The sequence below is a fragment of the Ranitomeya imitator genome, chromosome 4 (genome assembly GCF_032444005.1).
Source record: "Ranitomeya imitator isolate aRanImi1 chromosome 4, aRanImi1.pri, whole genome shotgun sequence".
In the NCBI taxonomy this organism is placed as follows: Eukaryota; Metazoa; Chordata; class Amphibia; order Anura; family Dendrobatidae; genus Ranitomeya; species Ranitomeya imitator.
This window is the reverse complement of record NC_091285.1, coordinates 533,423,023-533,446,418: the sequence shown is the minus strand read 5'-3', so window position 1 is coordinate 533,446,418 and position 23,396 is coordinate 533,423,023. Positions and strand designations below refer to the sequence as shown.

General features: G+C 48.0%; 1 protein-coding gene across 2 annotated transcripts in view; it reads right to left on the bottom strand.

Annotated features, from left to right (window-relative positions):
• Positions 1 to 23,396, bottom strand: part of PEX11A (peroxisomal biogenesis factor 11 alpha) — a 43,051-nt gene that overhangs the window by 10,667 nt on the left and 8,988 nt on the right. For both annotated transcript variants that reach the window (XM_069766208.1, XM_069766209.1), the window contains exon 2: positions 35 to 114. In XM_069766208.1, the coding sequence (XP_069622309.1) occupies positions 35 to 102 (68 nt within the window). In that variant the 5' untranslated portion in view covers positions 103 to 114. The remainder of the gene's footprint in view (positions 1 to 34; positions 115 to 23,396) is intronic.

Genomic DNA, 23,396 nt, shown 5'->3' with positions numbered 1-23,396 from the left:
GTTACTATAGGGATCATTAAGTTAAAAACCGTACCTGAAAAGTCGGTCTCTTCCCTGACTTTGGTTTGTGAACTTCACGAATGACTCCATCATTAGCGACATGCAGAGCGGCTTCTGTAAGGAAGACTTTGCAAATTATTAAAAATAAAAAACTATTCCTACCACAACAGGAGTACTTAGAATATGGAAATACATCATAACATGTGTAAATGGCATTTTTTTTTTTACAGCAAGAAGAGTATACACTACATTGCATGCCTCACTGTTCCAAAATGCTGAAGCCGTTCATTAACACATCATATCATAAAATAGCACCTAGAAGTTGACTGCATTTATGAGCAGCTAAATGTTTAAAATCGCTTAATTAAAGTACTTAAAGTGCAGGATAGTAGGACACTTTTTTCTAAATAGGCACTCCTTTTAATCCATTTAGAATATGCATTTGTGGTGGTGAAAAAAAAAATTTATTTAGTACACAGCCATTGCTTAGGCTTCTTTCACACTTGCGTCGGTACGCGGCCGTTGCAAAGCGTCGGCGCGACGTACCGAAGGACGTTGTGCAAATTCGGCACGACGTGGGCAGCGGATGCAGTTTTTCAACGCATCCGCTGCCCATTCTAAGTCCCGGGGGGGAGGGGGCGTAGTTCCGGCCACGCATGCGCGGTAGGAAATGGCGGATCCGACGTACGAAAAAAAAGTTACATTGAACGTTTTTTCGTGACGACGGTCCGCCAAAACACGATGGATCCAGTGCACAACGAACGCGACGATGGCCATACATCGCGATCCGTTGGCAATACAAGTCTATGGGAAAAAACGCATCCTGCGGGCACATTTGCAGGATGCGTTTTTTTCCCAAAATGAAGCATTGCGACGGATCTAAAATGACGCAAGTGTGAAAGTAGCCTTAGGTGCGATTTTGTCCCATTCTCCACACAAACACTTCAAATGCTCAAGGTTCCTTGGGCTCCGAAGAACACAGAGCTTTAGTTCCTTCCATAATTCTCTTTTGGATTCAGGTCAGGTTATTGGCTGGGCTGCTCTAGCAGCTTTATTTTCTCTCTCTGAAATTAATCGAAAATGTCTTTGGCTGTGTGAAATGTTCACCCTTGTTTCATCTTCATCATCCTGGTAGATAACAGATTTTCCAGGACGTCCCTCCTGACAGCACCCTGGAGGACATCCTCCTCCTCCTTGCCGGGACAGGAAACACACGAGAGTTTAGAGGTTGTGTTTCACCCCCAATTCCTCAGTGTTTTTCCAGTCCCTGCAAGGAGGGACGTACGAGAAGAGCTGCACAGGCCTACTGGGCTCAGGGGGATCGTGCAGATTGCCAATACCCTTCCCCCTGACAAGAGGCTCAGGGTCGAAACTTCCGGGAAGGGGGGGGGGGGGGGGAGTGGGGAGACGAAGCTCCCTGTATCCCAAAGGCCAGGATAAGGACGAGGCTCCTGGATAGAGCCGTTCCCTCCGGTGGGAGGCTCTCGACTCTGGACGCGGTGCCACAGTGCAGAGGTCTGGAGTGAAGGGCTTCTCGCAGTCAGCGGAGGGTCGCTGTCTTTTTTGACGCTACATCCAGCGTGGTACGCAGATCTTCCGAGCCAGAGCGGCTTCCGGAGTTCCGGTAGGACCACGTCGCTTCCGGTATCGTCACTTCCGTTGCAGTCTTGAAAGCGGGGAATTGCGTGCGCTCCAGCGGTGGAACGCATAGCAGTGTGGAAGCTTCTGGCACATAGCGTCCTGTGTCGTGCCGCTGTGTTTCTGGCTGCAGTTGTGGAAGACAACTATGGAAGGAGACATGCTTGAGGATGGAGGGGTAAGTGCGCCTGGCACAGTCCACCCTCACCTCAGATAGATCTTTGCACCGGTCTAGCCTATTACTCCCTTTCTTATCTCGTTTAGGATAAGGGAACTCCCGCTGTTCCCCGGACCACAGCTAAAAGACCTGGCAAGGTCTCAGCGAAGTCTTAACAGATGTCCTGTATGCCATGTAAAGCTCCTGGACTCCCATGGGAAGACTCTTTGTGCACCTTGTACATCAAATGTCTTGAAAGATAAGCAATCATTGCTGCTTTCAGAAATGAGGTCCCTAATCCGGGAGGAGGTCCAGGCTTCTGTGTCCAGCCTCTCACAACATCCATCCAGCCCCATCCCAGGCCGCAAACCAGCCAGGTGGGAGAGAGACCAGAGAGAGCCGGAGTATAGTTCTGATGACGGTTCAGATCTAAGGGACTCTGTCTCAGAAGAAGAAGGGGAGCTCCCCTCAGGGAGCCAGGACCAGCATAGAAAGTACCTTTTCCAGTCAGAGGGAACAGACGAGCTTGTCCAGGTGGTGAGAAGTACCATGCAGATCGAGGAGACTTCCAAGCCACAGTCCAGACAGGACCTGATGTTCGGGGGACTTATGTCACGGAGAAAGACAGTTTTTCCTATTAGTGAACATATTAAGGTCATGGTACTAAAGGAGTGGAAGGATTCTGAACGACGGCTGGTGCTATCTCGTGACTTTAAGGGCCGCTTACCATCTGACCCCGAGGAAGTCCAATTATGGGAAGAAATCCCATTGACGTCCCAGTAGCAAAGGTCGCCAAAAAGACTGCCATCCCTTTTGAGGACTCGTCTAACCTGCGCGACCCTATGGACAGAAAAGCTGACATTCTGCTAAAGAGGGCCTGGGAAGCTTCTGCGGCCCTAATTAGGACAAACATGGCAGCCACTTCGGTGGCCAGATCTATTTACCTATGGATGGGTCACTTAGAAGAGAATTTGTCCAATAAGACCCCTTGGGCTGACATTCTAAGTTCCCTTTGTCACGCCGTTCTCTCTGTTTCTGGTTTTCGGCATGACAATGCATGTTTGCTTTAACCCTTTACTCTTTTCCCCCTAATTTGAGCTGGGATACTGTTGGCTGTTACCTGGATGGAGCCTTTTCAGTTCCCTGCTCTGCTGCACAGCCGTACATGGGTGGTTAGGTGTTTTCTATTGCTTGACCTTCCTCATGTGCGGTCTCTGGTTGCTGCTGTTGAAACTCTCCACGGGTTGCGAGGTCATTTGCAGCTGGTACAAGACTTTCCATGTGTGTCAGTGCTTGCAGTCACAGCCTGGTGCCCTGAGCCTCAGTTCCTGCACTGATTGTGATGTAATGGTTTCTGTGTGTGCTATGGGCGTGCGCGGCCACACCTCCCCTGCTTATATCAGGGTTAGGGTGTGTACTTGAAATGCTGTCTCCAGCCAATTGCTGAGGGGCAGCTCCTATTTAAAGTTCTCCTGCCCTATGGGGCCTGAGCTACTCACAAAGCTCCTGAACTTTGGTATGTGCGTTTGTGTTCCTGCACCTCTGCTGTCTATGTTTTGGTACCAAAGTCCTTGCCTTGATTCCGGTTTTTTCCTGTTCTGGCGCCTGTCCAGGAGGCGGTATATCCAGGCCCGAATCCTTGATCCTGTACCTGTCTGAACTGTGTCTGCTGTGACTATGTTCCTGGAATCCCTCTGCATCTGGAGCCTCACTCCCAGTGACTTTGAGTCTCTTGAAACCGGTGTTTCTGCTGAGCATCTACTACTCTGTGCTCTGACTACCATGCGGTGTTAACCCCGTCTGGCTCACGTCCAGTATTGCAGTGCTTGCACCATCACGCTTGAGTTCCTTCCTAGGTCCGATGCCCGGTGCCTGACGACCGCAGTCTGGAACCTGATGACTGGTGGTGCCTGTAGGTCCTGTTGGATGTCCGGAACCGAACGACTCCTGTCTGATGTCTGCCAGTGACCCTGGGTCCAGATGTCCTGTCTGTACCCTGATGTTCTGCCTGTGTCCTGATGACCTCATGGACCCTGATGTCCTGACGTTCTCGTGTGTCCTCATGTCTTACCTGCATCCTGATGACCTCGTGTTCCCTGATGTCCTTCCTGTGTTCGATGTCCTGATGTAACTGATGACCTGGGCTGCCACGCCAGTGTCCCAGCTGATGACCTGGGTTGCCACACCAGTGTCCCAGATGTTTAACCAGTATTCCTATGTCCTGATGTCCTTATGTCCTGTCTGTATCCTGATGTCTTGCCCGCTCCCTGATGTCCTCGTGTACCCCAATGTCCTGCCTGGGCCCTGATGTCCCACCTATGTGTGCCTCGGTGATCTGTTTGTGCCTTGGGGTCCACTGGGTGGTACCCTTCTGGAGGTGTGGAATCGGGAGCCTGACATCGTCATGTTTTGTTTATGTACTGTGTGACTTTACTTTAGTAAACTTTACTTTCTCTATACCTGAAGTTGCACGGTGTAATCAAGCCCTACGTGTCTCTTTCCTTGTCCACATGCTCAGCTGCCACAGAACCCCGATCTCTGCCCTCCCCTAGTTCGGGTAGGCCCGGGTCCCCCTCTGCTGTTTAAAGGGTCCGTATTTCGTCCCCGGGGGACACGAGGCCGACGCCTTCTGAGGTTGGTCTGCTTGGGGGCATCTATGGGCTGGGCCCCATCTGCAGCTGATCGTGACACCCTTCCCATTATGAAGTCGGCCATGGCATTCCTTTCTGATATGACGGCTGATTCTGTGAGATTTTCAGCCAGAAACGGTTCCCTGTCTAACGCAGCTAGGAGGGCTGTATGGTTAAGATCTTGGTCAGGAGATAACGCCTCTAAGACCAAGCTCTGCTCCATCCCATTTTCAGGGCTAAGGGTATTTGGGCCAGCCTTAGATACTATTCTAGAATCAGCCTCTGACAAAAAGAAAGGTTTCCCTGAGGACAAACCTAAACAGCCTCAGCCCTTCCGAAGAGGTTTCTTCTCCAGAAAACAGTACGACTTCAGAGGGCAGGGTAGGTCCAATAGAGGGTCCTACATAGGTACCCGTAGCCAGGGTAATAAGAACCGAGGTTTCTTCTTTAGCCCGACCTCCAAAACCAAAACACAATGACGCGACTTGCATTGGGGGAATGCCAAGTCATTTTGCAGGAAATTGGGCCCAAATCACTCAGAAACTCAGAATCAGTGGGTTCGCAGAACCATAGCAGAGGGATACAGCATCGAGTTTACTCCCCACCTCCGGAATGGTACATCTCTCCTACCGTAGTCTCGGCAGACTCTGCCATACTGATAGACTTGCAGGACATGCTCAGTTCGGCAGTCATAATTCCGGTTCCCCCGTCAGAAGTAGGCAGGGGACACTACTCTTCCCTATTCAACATCACTCCTCCTTATTTGACATCACAAAACCGTCCGGCGAGACCCGCACTATTATAAACCTAAAACCTTTGAGTGCTTGGGTCAGATACAAAAGGTTCCGAATGGAATCTATCCGGTCGGCAATTCATCTCATAGATCGGGATTCTGTAATGTGCACTCTCGACCTGAAGAGTGCCTACTATCAGGCCCCGGTTCATCCCTCTTCACAGAGCCTGCTAAGGTTCGCGGTAGCTCTGCCAACCCGGACCTGCCACTACCAGTTTCAATGCCTCCCCTTTGGGCTTGCTTCAGCGCCCCATATCTTCACGAAGTTGGTATCAGAGGTGGTGGCCTTCCTGAGAAACCAGGGTATCATAATTCCATACCTGGATGACTTTCTCCTTGTGGGAAAATCGGTGGAGACTTTGACAGATCACAGAATTCGGACGATATCAGTAATGGAACACCTGGGCTGGGTCAAACTGGCAGAAGTCCGACCTGATTCCTGATCACAGGAAGATCTTCCTGGGAGTGTGTCTAGATTCCAGACACAGAATATCCCTCTTACAAGGACAAGCTGGAGGCAATTCGAGTCCGAGTCAGGTGCCTATTGGAACACTGAATTTCCATAAGGGTCGCTCTGAAAGGGTTAGGCCTAATGACAGCATGTATTCTATGCGTCAGATGGGCACAGTCACATTCAAGACTACTGCAGAGACAGATTCTGTCCATCTGGGATCACCGCCAGTCCTCACTAGACGGTCCCATGAGGCTATCAGGACCAGTACGGAAGTCTCTATGCTGGTGGATACAGACAGAATCTAAAAGTGGGAGTGCTATGGTCCACCTCCCCTTATGTAGTGGTCACCACGGACGCCAGCGCATGGGGCTGGGGAGCTCATCTACAGGGCAGAATTCTCCAGGGCAGGTGGCCAGTAGACATCAAAAAGAGATCCTCCAACTTCAAAGAACTATATGCCGTCTGGGAGGCCTTAAGACGAAATCGGCTCACGCTCTCAAACTGTCATGTCAGGATATTGTCCAACAACGTAAGAACGGTTTCATTCTTGAAACATCAGGGAGGCCCAAGACACCGACCACTGCAGGACCTAGCGGAAAAAATATTCAGATGGGCAGAAGGTACAGTTATATCCATAACGGCAATTCATCTGGAAGGGTCTCAGAATGTGATAGCAGATTACCTCAGCAGACGTCGGGTGTGCCCGAGTGGGAGCTGAACCAGGATATCTTCCAGGAGTTATGTCGTCATTGGGGAACCCCCAAGATAGACCTGTTTGCAAACAGAAGAAACTCGAAAGTTTCAAAATTCTTTTCTCTGAACCCTTTGGATCTTCCAGACGGGAGAGATGCCCTGAGCCAAAAGGTAGGTGAAACCTCTTTCATATGCGTTTCCACCCCTGGCGCTGATCCCAGCCGTGCTACGGAAGATCAAGGTGGACCGAGCAAAGGTCATTTTGGGCGTCCTGTACTGGCCAAGAAGGAGCTCTGCTAGGGGCCTTGGCGATAGACAACTCAATTGAGCTTCCCCTTCGGGAGGATGTCATTCACCAGGGTCCGATTTACCACCCAAACCCAGGGGAACTCCACCTTTCAGCCTGGATCCTGAAAGGGACATCTTGAAGGATAAAAGCTTATCAGATCAGGTCATAGCCACTATCCAGGCCAGTAGAAAACCAGTCACATCGGCACTTTACCTAAAAATTTGGAAACTATTCTGTCTGGAGGGTGGCAGGTACGACGTTGTGGCAGATACCCCGGACATACCTAGAATCTTAAACTTCCTTCAGGCAGGGTTCAACAAGGGCCTTAGACCAAGCACCTTGAAGGTGCAGGTCTCAGCATTAAGCTCTTTGACTATCCTCTAGCATCTCACCCATGGATAGTAAGGTTCATTCGAGCTACTCAGAGGCTGCTCCCCACCATTAGGCAGTTGACTCCACCTTGGGGCCTTAACCTGGTCCTCAGGACATTGTGTAAAGGATCATACGCTCTGGGCGAGAATATGCCTATATCAATTCGAACACGGAAAACTGCGTTCTTAGTAGCGATCACCACGGCTAAGAGGGTGGGGGAGATCCAAGCCCTATGTACCAGAGACCCATATCTCCAGATCAGGGAGGATAGTTTAATCCTGAAATTAGATCCCTCACTCATATCAAAGGTAGGCTCTGAAAAAAAAAACGAAATCAGGAGATAGTGTTACCTTCCTTTTGTAACAACCCTTCCAACGCGAAGGAGAAAGCCCTTCACTCTCTGGATGTCAGACAGGCGGTTTTAGATTATCTAGAGGCCACCAGTTCCTGGCGGGTGGATCCAAACCGGTTTATCCTTTTGGGGGGAATTAATAAGGGTAAAAAGGCCTCTAAGGCTTCAATCGCAAGTTGGATCACGACCATAATCTCAGATGCCTACCAAGCTGAAGGAATTTCTCCTCCAGCAGGTCTATGTGCACACTCTACACGTGGGATATCTGCTTCCTGGGCCGAGAGGGCAGGTGCATCATTACAGCAGATCTGTAGGGCAGCAATATGGACCAGTGCTGACACTTTCTGCAAACACTACAAACTTGATGTACTGTCTGGTCAGCAGACCGCTTTTGGTAGGAAAGTTCTCCAGGCAGTAATCCCACCCTAGGGAGGTGCTTTGGTACTCTCCAGGGTGCTGTCAGGAGGGACGTCCTGGAAAATAGGCATTAGACCTACCGGTAATTATGTTTCCAGGAGTCCATCCTGACAGCACTGGTAGTTTCTTGTATAGCACCTTGGTAATTAGATATCTTTATAGGCCATCAGTTGAACCAGCTGATATTTTTCGCTAAGTGGCAAGATTGCTTTCTAATTACTGATAGATCTGAGCTGGTGTCATGACTTTACTTGTGTTTTGCACCTCTCTTCACGTGTTCAATACTTTTTTCCTGTGTCACTTCTCATTATTATTATTATTATTATTTATTGTTATAGCGCCATTTATTCCATGGCGCTTTACATGTGATTACACATAACTTAGTTTATGGACATTTATGGTTTGATTTATTTGCCTGTGTGGATTGGATGTGTTGGTATCATCATCTGGTGAGAATTTCATGTCAACAGCACCTTTAGAAATATATTTAGTTAGAAAATTGGTGACGTGTTCAATAATGATTTCACCCGCTGTATGTATACACACACTTATAAACCTGATGTTGCTCATCTGTACATGTTGTCTGCGCAACTGCTGACTGCTTTTTCTGACAAAGGGAATCTTGAGACCACATGCTGCCAATCAACATACAGTTATATGAGAAAGTTTGGGCACCCCTATTAATCTTAAGCTTAATGTTTTATAAAAATTGTTTTTTTGCAACAGCTATTTCAGTTTCATATATCTAATAACTGTTGGACACAGTAATGTTTCTGCCTTGAAATGAGGTTTATTGTACTAACAGAAAATGTGCAATCTGCATTCAAACAAAATTGGACAGGTGCATAAGTATGGGCACCCTTACCATTTTCTTGTTTTAAATACTCCTACCTACTTTTTACTGACTTACTAAAGCACTTTTTTTGGTTTTCTAACCTCATTGACCTTTGAACTTCATAGCCAGGTGTATGCAATCATGAGAAAAGCTACTTAAAGTGGCCACTTGCAAGTTGTTCTCCTGTTTGAATCTTCTCTGAAGAGTGGCATCATGGGCTCCTCAAAACACCTGTCTAATGATCTGAAAACAAAGATTATTCTACATAGTTGTTCAGGGGAAGGATACAAAAAGCTGTCTCAGAGATTTAACCTGTCAATTTCCACTGTGAGGAACATAGTAAGGAAATGGAAGAACACAGGTACAGTTCTTGTTAAGGCCAGAAGTGGCAGGCCAAGAAAAACATCAGAAAGGCAGAGAAGAAGAATGGTGAGATCAGTCAAGGACAATCCTCAGACCACCTCCAGAGACCTGCAGCATCAACTTGCTGCAGATGGTGTCACTGTGCATCGGTCAACTATACAACGCACTTTGCACAAGGAGAAGCTGTATAGGAGAGTGATGCGAAAGAAGCCGTTTCTGCAAGCACGCCACAAACAGAGTCGGCTGAGGTATGCAAAAGCACATTTGGAGAAGCCAATTTCTTTTTGGAAGAAGGTCCTGTGGACTGATGAAACCAAGATTGAGTTGTTTGGTCATACAAAAAGGCGTTATGCATGGCGGCCAAAAAAAGTGTAGTTACTCACCGATAACAGTGTTTCTCAGAGCCCATGACAGCACTACCAGAGAGAGGGGATCCGCCCTTCAGGGACAGGAAACCTACAGGATAAAAGGGCGGTACCTCTCCCCTGCATCAGTTTTGTTTACAGAGCATCGGAGGTCCTCCAGGTTAGTCACAACAACATAAAAAAAATATGCAATTTAATCATAATGCTTAACAAGTGAACACCGTGTCTATATGGAAAAACCACTTCACACAAATAATGTGCTCACCGCACACGTGATGAGGGGGGGAATAAGCATGTGCTGTCATGGGCTCTGAGAAACACAGTTATCGGTGAGTAACTACACTTTTCTCAGTCGCCCATGACAGCACTACCAGAGAGAATTACAGAGATCATTGCTTAGGGAGGGACCACAGCCTGCAGAACCCTTCTCCCAAAGGTTAGGTCAGACGAAGAGGCTAGGTCTAAGCGGTAGTGTCTGAAGAAGGTTGAAGGTGAAGACCAGGTGGCCGCCTTACAAATCTGAACTAATGGTACCTCTGACCTTTCGGCCCAGGAGGTCGCCATAGCTCTTGTAGAATGTGCCTTCAGTCCTTGCGGAACGGCGTTCCCGGAGGATGAGTACGCCAAGGTTATTGCGTCTGTGACCCATCGAGCTATAGTGCCCTTAGAAGCTTTGAGTCCTTTTCTGGGCCCCTGGAAGCAGATAAAAAGAGACCCTTCCTTCCTATACTGCTGGGTGGTTTTAATGTATTGGACCAGGCACCTTTTAACGTCTAGTGTATGGAATTTCTCTTCCTTCTTATTTTTAGGGTTTTGACAGAAGGAAGGAAGGATTATTTCCTGAGATCTATGGAATGTAGACGCAACTTTTGGTAGATAGGCAGGGTCTGTTTTAAGTATAACCTTATCATCCAGAATCTGTGTAAATGGAGGGTTTGCAGACAGGGCTTGGAGGTCACTTATTCTACGGGCCGAAGTCAGGGCTATTAGGAGGGCCGTTTTAAGAGAAAGAATCCTAAGGGGTACCGATTCTATAGGCTCAAACGGGGATTCTGTTAGGGCTGACAAAACCAAGTTCAGATCCCAGGTTGGCAATCTACTTATAGATACAGGTTTAGATCTTGCGGCTGCTCTGATGAACCGTACTTACTGAGAGACCCAAGTCTAAGCCCTTCTGTAGGAATTCCAGTATTTGAGACACTGGAACTCCATCTTGCAATCTTACCCCTGAGGAGGACAGAAATTTTTTCCATGTTTTACCGTATATTTTTGTGGTCACAGGTTTCCTACTTTTCATTAGTGTGGACACCAGTTTGTCAGAAAACCCTCTTTCCCTCAATAGTGACATTTCAAATGCCACGCTGTCAGATGGAGGTTCTCTGACTGAGGGTGGAACACCGGTCCCTGAGACAGGAGGTCCGGAAGATCCGGAAGCACCCAGGGATCGGTGGTCGATAGCATCCTCAGCCACGAAAACCAGGCTCTCTTGGGCCAGAAGGGAGCTATTAAGATGAGTCTGGATTTGTCCTGCCTGATCTTCCTCAGAACTGCTGGAATGAGAATAGTAGGGGGAAATGCATAAGCTAGGGTCTGTGTCCAGGGTATTGTGAACGCATCCACGGCCTGAGGGTACGACTTAGGAAGTCCGCTTTCTGGTTTTCTACCCCCCTTTATGTGTAGGGCTGATAGGGACAGGAAGTTGTTTTGTACCAGGCTGAAAATTTCGAAGGTGGTTTCCATTAATGATTGAGACCTGGTTCCCCCCTGGTGGTTTAAGTAAGCTACTACTACTTTGTTGTCCGAGAATATTCGGATATGATGGCCCTGTAGTTGATCTAAGAAGTACAGTAGTGCGTGATTTACTGCCCTCAGCTCTTTTTGATTTGAGGAAGATCTGAGCTCCTGAAATGTCCATATCCCCTGAGCGACTTTGTTGTCCAGGTGAGCCCCCCACCCTGTGGGACTTGCGTCTGTGGTGACTATCTGAGACGCCTCTATCACCCAGGGAATCCCTTTTGATAAGTTGCTGGGATTTAACCACCAGACTAGGGAATGAATAGTGGGTAAACTTAGAGTCATTCGACTTTCTAACCGCCCCCCTAGTATTTTTTGGTTTCTTACAATATCCCACTGAAGTGTCCTTGTGTGGAGCTGTGCCCACTGAACCGCTGGGAGACAGGCCGAGAGGGACCCCAGTAATGACATTGCCTTCCTTAGAGTCATGGTAGGGTTTGCACGCGCTTCTGACACTAAGTGGATTATATTTTGTTTCTTCTTGTCTGGTAGGTAACAGACCTGAGAATTTGAGTCCAAGGTGAGACCCAAGAATTCTTGAACCTTGGTTGGTTCCAGTTTTGATTTTTGGAGGTTCACCAGCCAGCCCAATTCTGTTAAGGTATCTATCACTCTGTCGCATTGTTGACGGCAGAGTTCGGCCGAGTTGCTCACAATCAGAAAGTCGTCTAGATATGGAATAATCAAGACGTCTTCCTCTCTCAGATGTGCCATCATCTCCGCTATCAACTTCGTGAAGATGCGGGGAGCAATTGATATGCCAAAGGGAAGAGCCCTGTATTGGTATTCCCTGGTCTGTCCTTTTATGACTACTGCCAGTCTGAGGAATTTCTGAGAGGTCTTGTGAATGGGGACGTGATAATATGCGTCGCTGAGATCTAGAACTATCATAAAACAGTTGGGAAACAGATTTTTTACCGTTGACTTTGACTCCATTTTGAATCGGTGATTTTTTACATAAGTATTCAACTTCCGTAAGTTTATTATAGTTCGGAAGGTTCCGTCCGGTTTGGGAACCAGGAACAATGGAGAGTAGAAACCCTTTCCTCTCTCTAGAGGGGGGACTTCTTGGATGACAGACTTGTTTACTAGTTTTACGATTTCTAGTTCTAGAGCTTCTTGTTGATGAGGAGATGATCTCAGCGGTGTTACCACATAATTCCGTGGGGGAAGGGATAAAAATTCTATGCAAAGCCCTTCTCCTATTAATTTCAATATCCAAGGGCTGGTCGAAATTTTCTCCCAGGCCGGGAGGAATTGAGACAATCTCCCTCCCACCCTGGGGAAGACGTCACTTGGGGGGGGGGGGTTTCTATCTCGGGGGGGGGGGGGGGGGGGTTACCAAAGAGGAAACCTCTGTCTTTCCTTCTCCCGTCAACCCATCGGTTTTGCTCCCTCGGTGGTCTCCTTCTAAAAAATTTTCTGTTCCGAAAGGGCCGTTTATTATATGATGGGGCTAGGATGGGAAACCCTTTCTTTTTAGCACCCGCTTTTTGCAGGATATCGTCCAGAGTCTCTCCAAAGAGAAATTTACCTTCACAGGGGATTGAGCACAGTTTTTGTTTGGTTTGTAAATCCCCCGGCCAGCTCTTTAACCATAAGGTTCTACGTGCCGCATTTGAGAGAGCTGCAGATTTAGATGCTAATTTAATGGAGTCGGCCGATGAGTCTGCCAAGAATGCCGCGGCTCCTCTAATCATAGGGATGGACTCTAAAATTTTATCCCTAGGGACCCCATCTCTAAGCTGTTTCTCTAGGTTATCAACCCAAATCATTAAGGAACGTGACGTACAGGTCGCCGCTATAGTTGGCCTTAAGCATCCTCCTGCTGACTCCCAGGCCCCTTTAAGAAAAGTGTCTGCTCTTTTGTCAAGAGGATCTTTCAAGGTTCCCATATCTTCGAATGGCAATGCGAACTTTTTTGAGGCTTTAGCTACCGCGACGTCTAGTTTGGGGGCTTTATCCCACGAGACCGAAGCCTCTTCATCAAAGGGGTATTTCCTTTTAATAGAGGGAACCGATGCATTTTTCCTTTCAGGTTTCTCCCACTCCTTTTTAATTAATGTTTGGATATTTTCATTAAGGGGAAACACTTTACGCTTTTTTTGGGATAGCCCGCCAAACATAATGTCCTGCACCGTTTTATCAAGACGAGGATCCAACACCCCCATCGTTGATCTAACAGCCTTTACAAGGCCGTCAACCTCATCTAGGGGAAAGCAATGACAACCTCCACTTTCACTGTCTGAAGAGGAGAGGGATGAATCTTGCGTATCCGAGTTTTTACTCTCGGAGCTGGAAGAGTCGGAATTCCTATCAGGAACTGATTTCTTAGTAGATTTCCTTTCACCTTTAAGGGAGTTAAATACCGTCTCAACCTCCGCTTTAATTACAGAACGTAACTCAGAGGCGAAGTTCGGGGTCTCCTCACAGAGGACTCGCTCAATACAGGAGTCACATAATCTCTTCTCCCAGGACTGTGGTAATGCTTTATCACATAAGGGGCAGGTCCTATTTTTCATCTTCCCCGTTCTCTTCCTTGCCTAAGATAAGGGAGAAGGGGAACCCCGATTACAAAAAATGAGCTTTCACGAAGATCACTCACCAATCTGACGCAGCCACAGGTACCGGTTCTGGAGGAGGGGTCGGATCCTGAGGCGTAAGATCCGTGGCCGGCCGCAGGTTTACCACACTGGAATCCTTACTCCGTTGTGTGGAATGGCTACTGGATCGAGAACTCCGGTTGCTTGCAGAAGTTTTCTTCCCTTGGCCATCTGTCTTCTGGCGTGGACGATGGCGCTGCTGCGGTGGCGGCGGTGGTGGCTGGAGCTGCTGATCGCTGTCTTCCATGGCCTTTGGAACAGCATGCAGCAAGGGTTCTGCTAAGCGCTCCTTCTTTTAAGGATGGCGCTTATCCCCTCCCCTCGTGGCTGCGTTGTTTGGAGGAAGCGCTTACTTTTTTTTTTTTTTTCTTTTCCAGTCACTGCGCATGCGCACGCAGCTGTTGACCCAGAAATGAAGGATTCCGGTTCCGGGGCAGCGCCATCTTGGTGTAGTCATTCATCTCACTGCCCCCGAACCGGAAATTCCTCCACTACTTCCGATGCGGCGCCATCTTGGAATCCCTGGCGTCCTGCGGCAGTGTGCTGGAGCGCTCCAACCCCTATCCGGAGTGGCGGCGGCGCTTCCCCCCGCTCACGCTTACAGACCCTTCGAAGTCGTGGCGGCTTCAGATACTGGACCAGCCGTGGCAGGGGCCTCCCCGCTGCCAGAACCCGGACTGGCCGGCTCCGGATCTTCACCAGGTAGTCTTTTCGTTCCGGTCGGTCATGACAGGTACCGTCCGAGAAGGTTCCCCATCAGGGACAGGAAACCAAAATGATGCAGGGGAGAGGTACCGCCCTTTTATCCTGTAGGTTTCCTGTCCCTGAAGGGCGGATCCCCTCTCTCTGGTAGTGCTGTCATGGGCGACTGAGAAACAAAGCATTCCAAGAAAAACACTTGCTACCCACAGTAAAATTTGGTGGAGGTTCCATCATGCTTTGGGGCTGTGTGGCCAATGCCAGCACCGGGAATCTTGTTAAAGTTCAGGGACGCATGGATTCCTCTCAGTATCAGCAGATTCTTGACAATAATGTTCATGAATTAGTGACAAAGTTGAAGTTACGCAGGGGATGGATCTTTCAGCAAGACAATGATCCAAAATACCGCTCCAAATCTACTCAGGCATTCATGCAGAGGAACAATTACACTGTTCTGGAATGGCCATCCCAGTCTCCAGACCTGAATATCATTGAACTTCTGTGTGATCATTTGAAGAGGGCTGTCCATGCTCGGCAACCATCAAACTTAACTGAACTGGAATTGTTATGTAAAGAGGAATGGTCAAAAATACCTTCATCCGAAAATAAAAGAGATAGCCAGATTGTTCAGAGACTCGAATCTTTCTGTGCCTCTTTTGGGCCTAGCAAATTTAGACCATGCATTACTTATTGCAATAAAAATTGGGTGGGATTTATTACTTGAATTTTTTATGTTCATTAGCTGGTTAAGGATCAATTCTCTGGGAGCTCTATCCAGATTTAGAGATGATTCGATCTCTAGCCAGGCTGGGGATTCTGTTTTAGACCACCAGGAGCAACTCTGTTTAATCAAATTTGTATGGTAGTGGGCCAGAATATTGGGAAGGCCCATTCCCCCTGACGCTTTATTTCTGTATAGAGTACTAATAGCTACTCTTGCTTTTTTATTATTCCATAAGAACTTGTTGATCAGTGTTTGAATGTTAGTTATATAAGATGTTGGTATAGGAACGGGGATGGACCTAAATATATATAAGATTTTAGGGATTATAAATGTTTTAACTGATAAGTTCTTTCCCCACCAGGAGAGATCCCTCCCTGCAAAGTGGTTCAGGTCGAGTGAGATAACTTTGATTAGGCAGTCAAGATTGGTAGGAATGAGTGAGTCTATATTTTTGGTGATCTTGATCCCCAGATAAGTGAAATTTTATTTTCGAGTCGTACAATAAACTGGTCAATCCCAAATGGTCTGATTACAAAATCACAAAACTATCCCACATCTTTGACGGAGAAAATTTTGTACTTTTTAACTCCCTCAAAACACTTATAATATCCCCTCTTCCATGTTTTGCGAGTACCTGATCATTAAGGATCAATGCAAAAAATTCTTATCAAAAAAGCCCAGCTTTTCTGAAGCGGCTCAAAATCTGATTTGTAACCCCGACCACAGTATTTTCTGGAGCTACAAATATATCTATAGTTGGTTCAACCATGACTCAGACTTCGCGAAATCTCCTTCCATGCTGAAATGGGAGCAAGATCTCCAAATAATAATTGACCCAGATGAATGGGAAAGTGCCTTGGTCCACACATACTCGGCTTCCATCTCTATGGCGTTACAAGAGTCCTACTTCAAACTAGTTACGCGCTGGTACCTCACCCATGCAAGACTGTCCATGATAGGGGGGTCACACCTCTCCAGATTGTTGGAGGGTTTGCGGTCAGAGGGGCAACTTGCTCCATATTTTCTGGAGCTGTCCCAAAATCAAAACACTCTGGTCTAAAATCTCTGCTCTGATTGGAGTACTTTTGGATAAAAATTTTATCTCGACTCCTCAGATGGCATTGCTCTCTGTGGGATTAAGTGACATTCACTTTCCTCTCAAAGCGTTGGTCATTCACATTCTTTTGGTCACCAAAAATGTCATCGCCTACAATTGGAAAAATCCTAAACCTCCATCATTCCAAGAGATCAAAGATCGTGTTGCCCTCCACAAAACATACGAGCAAAAATTCACCCTAGCTAATGACAGCCTCAAAAAATGCTCAAAAAAATGGGCTCGTTGGGAAGAAGCTTTCCCGTAGTAACTTACAGCAGAAATTGTCGCAAAATGTTCCGGACTTGGATTTAAAATGTCTGTAATGCAGGACTGGCCAGCTTGTCCACCCTTCTTTTGTGATCACATGCATTTTGATTATTCACCTTCCAAACGTTATTTAAACATTTGACAAATATGATTACCTGTTGTCGCTTACTTCAAGTGTCTTCTCTCCCCTTTTCTTTCCCTTCTCTTCCCCCACTCCTTCCAGCCCCCCTCCCCCTCCCCCTCCCCTCATCCCCCCTATTCCTTCCTCCTTCCTGCCCCGTTAATTGTTAAAATCCAATAAAGTTATTTGGAAAAAAAATACCTTCATCCAGGATCCAAGAACTCATGAAAAGCTACAGGAAGCGACTAGAGGCTATTTTTTGCAAAAGGAGGATCTACTAAATATTAATGTCACTTTTCTGGTGGGGTGCCCATACTTATGCACCTGTCAAATTTTGTTTGAATGCAGATTGCACATTTTCTGTTAGTACAATGAACCTCATTTCAAGGCAGAAACATTACTGTGTCCAACAGTTATTAGATACATATATGAAACTGAAATAGCTGTTGCCAAAAAAAAACAACTATTTTTATAAAACATTAAGCTTAAGATTAATAGGGGTGCCCAAACTTTTTCATATAACTGTATTTGATCGTCGTCAGTCGTTGTTTTCCATCAAACCTGGAACTGATACTTTCTTCTGACTAGGACAAAATGTTAAGGCTACAGTTAATCAGGGACACTGATTGGCTGCAGTGGTCTTGCGATGCACTCTCCATCAGAAGAAGCACTCAGAAATCTGATGGGTGACAGAGCGATTTATGCAAGAATTGTGATGGTTCAGTAGTGGAGTATTTTTTTTTTTTTGTTTTTACTCATCTAGTTTCAATTTTTATGAAATCCTGGAAAACTCTTAAAGGGAACCTGTCACCCCGAAAATCGCGGGTGAGGTAAGCCCACCGGCATCAGGGGCTTATCTACAGCATTCTGTAATGCTGTAGATAAGCCCCCGAGGTTACCTGAAAGAGGAGAAAAAGACGTTATATTATACTCACCCAGGGGCGGTCCCACTGCTGGTCAGGTCGGATGGGCGTCTCTGGTCCGCTGCGGCGCCTCCCATCTTCTTTCCATGACGTCCTCTTCTGATCTTCAGCCACGACTCCGGCGCAGGCGTACTTTGCTCTGCCCTGTTGAGGGCAGACAAAGTACTGCAGTGCGCAGGCGCCGGGCCTCTGAACTTTCCGGTGCCTGCGCACTGCAGTACTATCCTCTGCCCTCAAGAGGGCAGAGCAAAGTACGCCTGCGCCGGAGCCGTGGCTGAAGATCAGAAGAGGACGTCTTGTAATGAAGATGGGAGGCGCCGCAGCGGACCAGAGACACCCATCCGACCTGACCAGCAGCGGGACCGCCCCTGGGTGAGTATAATATAACGTCTTTTTCTCCTCTTTCAGGTAACATCGGGGGCTTACCTCACCCGCGATTTTCGGGGTGAAAGGTTCCCTTTAATGGCTAAACTGCACTTAATGACATGCTTCCTAACCAGCAAACTGTGGACAGGTCATCAAACATTGCTGCAATCCTCTCAGCAAGGAACCCTGTGGTACACTGGGAGGGAGATTCTGGCACAGCAGGGGCCTCAAAGTGTAAGAAATCGTTATTGTGAAGCAATTCACTCCTGTGGCTCAGATCTTTGAGAATAGACAACCTGTTAGCAAGATGTAGGTGATCAGTAGAGAATATGACTGGAGGGGGTCATTAAAATCTAACCTTACTTATAAGTCTGCAACAGATCTATAGATACAGAACGGTATGATATTAACACTGTAGTCAATCAAATTGACAGCCGGCTCAGAAAAAAGTGCTGTGAGTCGGTTCCCAAGGATGTACTAGCATCTTCAGACGCTAGTACCCTTGATCTAAGCCCTGACCACTGCCAGCACTTCCGCATCAGTGAAGCGCTAGCAGCGTGATCAGGTCACAGACAGCGGGAAATGGAGCTGAAGACACCGAAGATTAACGGTGGAAATTTAAGAGGGCTAGGAAGGGATGGTTGGGACGCTATATGGCTGCAGACACAAGGATAGGGAGGGAGCAGGGTGAGTAAATTGATAGTGTGTGAGGACTGAAGCAAGGCCAGGGGGCTGGATGGGTGTAGTTGCATGTGGTGGAGAAATCTGAGGAACATATGGGGGGGATAGGGGGAGAAATCTGAGGACATTATGGGGGCAGAAATCAGGATATTATGGGGGCAGAAATCAGGACATTATGTGTGCGGTAAGATTTGGAGTGGAGATGGGGGATTTAATATGTGTGGGGAGATTTGTAGTGGAGATGGGATATAATGTGTGGGGGAGATTTGAGGACACAAAATGAAGAGCAAAGGGGGAGATGGGCATGTCTGAGGAAACAGTACGGGGGAATTGGGGGGCATGTATGAGGAAACAGTACAGGGGATTGGGGGCATGTCTAAGGAAACAGTACTGGGTAATGGGGGCATGTCTGAGGAAACAGTATGGGGAATGGGTGTAGACAGTATGAGGAGCGAATGGGGGAATATATGCAGTGTGAGTAGCGATGTGAAAAATGTATGTGGACAGAGTACAGGGAGTGAGGGTGATGGGATGTGTGCAGACACAGTATGGGAAGTCAGGTGAGCAGGCAGTATAGAAAGTGACGGGGGAAATATATGAGGAGACAGTATGGTGAACAGAAGGATGTGAGAGGAAACTTTATGAGGAGGGAGGGGAATAGTGTGAGGAGACAGTATGGGGAGAGAAAAGTGAGTGGGCACAGACTAGAAACTGAGTAGTGGGGGCGTAGCATGGAGGGAAAGTGTAAGGGCACAGCCAGGACAGGACAGTATACCAAGGAGGGGGGAGTGTGATGAGAGAGTACAGTATAGAGACTGAGCCCTATAGTGGGGACACAGTGTGAGACTGCCGTGTGAAGAGGGGGCTGGTAAGGAAAGGAGAGGTCAAGAGCATGTACCATAAGTGGGACAATGTGGGGGTCATATTTTGTGCAGACAATATAGTGAGGGGCAATTTTTTATTCAGGAGCATTATAATGACACTTCTATCTTTAACCCCTTTCTGACCTCGGATGGGATAATATGTCCGAGGTCAGATCCCCCTGCTTTGATGCAGGGCTCCGCGGTGAGCCCGCATCAAAGCCGGGACATGTCAGCTGTTTTGAACAGCTGACATGTGCCCGCAATAGGCGCGGGCAGAATCGCGATCTGCCCGCACCTATTAACTAGTTAAATGCCGCTGTCAAACGCAGACAGCGGCATTTAACTACCGCTTCCGGCGGGGTGGTCGGAAATGAAGTCATCGCCGACCCCCGTCACATGATCGGGGGTCGGCGATGCGTCAGGATGGTAACCATAGAGGTCCTAGAGACCTCTATGGTTACTGATCATCGGTGGCTGTGAGCGCCCCCCCGTGGTCGGCGCTCACAGCACACCTCCATTTCTGCTACATAGCAGCGATCAGCAGATCGCTGCTATCTAGCAGAGGCGATCGAGTTGTGCCTGCTTCTAGGCTATTGAAGCATGGCAAAAGTAAAAAAAAAAAAGTTAAAAAAAATTTGAAAAAAATAAAAAAAAAATATAAAAGTTTAAATCACCCCCCTTTCGCCCCAAACAAAATAAATCAATTAAAAAAAAAAAAAAAAAATCAAATCTACACATATTTGGTATCGCCGCGCTCAGAATCTCCCGATCTATCAATTAAAAAAAAGCATTAACCTGATCGCTAAACGGCGTAGCGAGAAAAAAATTGGGAACGCCAGAATTACGTTTTTTAGGTCGCCGCGACATTGCATTAAAATGCAATAACGGGTGATCAAAAGAACGTATCTGCACCAAAATGCTATCATTAAAAACGTCATCTCAGCACGCAAAAAATAAGCCCTCAACCGACCCCAGATCATGAAAAATGGAGACGCTACAAGTATCGGAAAATGGCGCAATTTTTTTTTTTTTTAGCAAAGTTTGGAATTTTTTTTTCACCACTTAGATAAAAAATAACCTAGTCATGTTAGGTGTCTATGAACTCGTAATAACCTGGAGAATCATAATGGCAGGTCAGTTTTAGCATTTAGTGAACCTAGCAAACAAGCCAAACAAAAAACAAGTGTGGGATTGCACTTTTTTTGCAATTTCACCGCACTTGGAATTTTTTTCCCGTTTTCTAGTACACGACATGCTAAAACCAATGATGTCGTTCAAAAGTACAACTCGTCCCGCAAAAAATAAGCCCTCACATGGCCAAATTGACGGAAAAATAAAAAAGTTATGGCTGTGGGAAGGAGGGGAGCGAAAAACGAAAACGGAAAAATCCCAAGGTCATGAAGGGGTTAAGGGCATCATATGGAAATTTTCTGCAAAAGAGCAGAGAAGATGGAGGTCTGCAGAGACGGCTGTGGATAAGAAAACTCATCATGGGATCTGGACAAGATGAAGAAAAGAAGGAGAATGACTCCAGAGACGACGTCATCTATAAAGTACCTGGATATAAATATTACCGTATATACTCGAGTATAAGCCGAGATTTTCAGCCCAAATTTTTGGGCTGAAAGTGCCCCCCTCGGCTTATACTCGAGTCACGGTAGCGGTGTGGTCGGCGGGTGAGGGGGTGAGGGCGCTGAGGTATACTTACCTAGTCCCAGCGATCCTCGCGCTGTCCCTGCCGTCCCATGGGCTTCGGCGCTGCAGTTTCTTCCTCTCTTCAGCGGTCACGTGGGACCGCTCATTACAGAAATGAATAAGCGGCTCCACCTCCCATAGGGGCGGAGCCGCTTATTCATTTCTCTAATCAGCGGTGCCGGTGACCGCTGATAGAGAAAGAAGCTGCGGCACCGAAGACAGGAGGGGACAGCGCGAGGATCGCCAGGACTAGGTGAGTATGTTATATTCACCTGTCCTCGTTCCAGCCGCCGAGCGTCGCTCCATCTTCCCGGCCGGCGCCTCCATCTTCCCGGCGTCTCTGCTCTCTGACTGTTCAGGCAGAGGGCGCGATGACGCATACAGTGTGCGCGGCGCCCTCTGCCTGATCAGTCAGAGCAGAGACGCCGGGAAGATGGAGGCGCCGGAACGAGACGCCGGGAGCTGCAATCAAGGGAGGTGAGTATGTGTTTTTTTTTCTTTATTGCGGCAGCACAAATTTATGTGGAACATCTATGGGGCACAGTGAACGGTGCAGAGCACCGTATATGGCACAGCACAGCTATGGGGTACAGTGAACGGTGCAGAGCACCGTATATGGCACAGCACAGCTATGGGGCACAGTGAACGGTGCAGAGCACCGTATATGGCACAGCACAGCTATGGGGCACAGTGAACGGTGCAGAGCACCGTATATGGCACAGCACAGCTATGGGGTACAGTGAACGGTGCAGAGCACCGTATATGGCACAGCACAGCTATGGGGCACAGTGAACGGTGCAGAGCACCGTATATGGCACAGCACAGCTATGGGGTACAGTGAACGGTGCAGAGCACCGTATATGGCACAGCACAGCTATGGGGCACAGTGAACGGTGCAGAGCACCGTATATGGCACAGCACAGCTATGGGGTACAGTGAACGGTGCAGAGCACCGTATATGGCACAGCACAGCTATGGGGCACAGTGAACGGTGCAGAGCACCGTATATGGCACAGCACAGCTATGGGGCACAGTGAACGGTGCAGAGCACCGTATATGGCACAGCACAGCTATGGGGTACAGTGAACGGTGCAGAGCACCGTATATGGCACAGCTATGGGGCACAGTGAACGGTGCAGAGCACCGTATATGGCACAGCACAGCTATGGGGTACAGTGAACGGTGCAGAGCACCGTATATGGCACAGCACAGCTATGGGGCACAGTGAACGGTGCAGAGCACCGTATATGGCACAGCACAGCTATGGGGTACAGTGAACGGTGCAGAGCACCGTATATGGCACAGCACAGCTATGGGGCACAGTGAACGGTGCAGAGCACCGTATATGGCACAGCACAGCTATGGGGCACAGTGAACGGTGCAGAGCACCGTATATGGCACAGCTATGGGGCACAGTGAACGGTGCAGAGCACCGTATATGGCACATCTATGGGGCACAATGAACGGTGCAGAGCACCGTATATGGCACAGCACAGCTATGGGGCACAGTGAACGGTGCAGAGCACCGTATATGGCACAGCACAGCTATGGGGCACAGTGAACGGTGCAGAGCACCGTATATGGCACAGCACAGCTATGGGGTACAGTGAACGGTGCAGAGCACCGTATATGGCACAGCACAGCTATGGGGCACAGTGAACGGTGCAGAGCACCGTATATGGCACAGCACAGCTATGGGGTACAGTGAACGGTGCAGAGCACCGTATATGGCACAGCACAGCTATGGGGCACAGTGAACGGTGCAGAGCACCGTATATGGCACAGCACAGCTATGGGGTACAGTGAACGGTGCAGAGCACCGTATATGGCACAGCACAGCTATGGGGCACAGTGAACGGTGCAGAGCACCGTATATGGCACAGCACAGCTATGGGGCACAGTGAACGGTGCAGAGCACCGTATATGGCACAGCTATGGGGCACAGTGAACGGTGCAGAGCACCGTATATGGCACATCTATGGGGCACAATGAACGGTGCAGAGCACCGTATATGGCACAGCTAGGGGGCACAATGAACGGTGCAGAGCACTATATGGTTCACACCTATGGGGAAATATGAACGGTGCAGAGCACTATATGGCACAGCTATGGGGAAATAATGATCTATTTTTATTTTTGAAATTCACCGGTAAATGCTGCATTTCCACCCTAGGCTTATACTCGAGTCAATAAGTTTTCCCAGTTT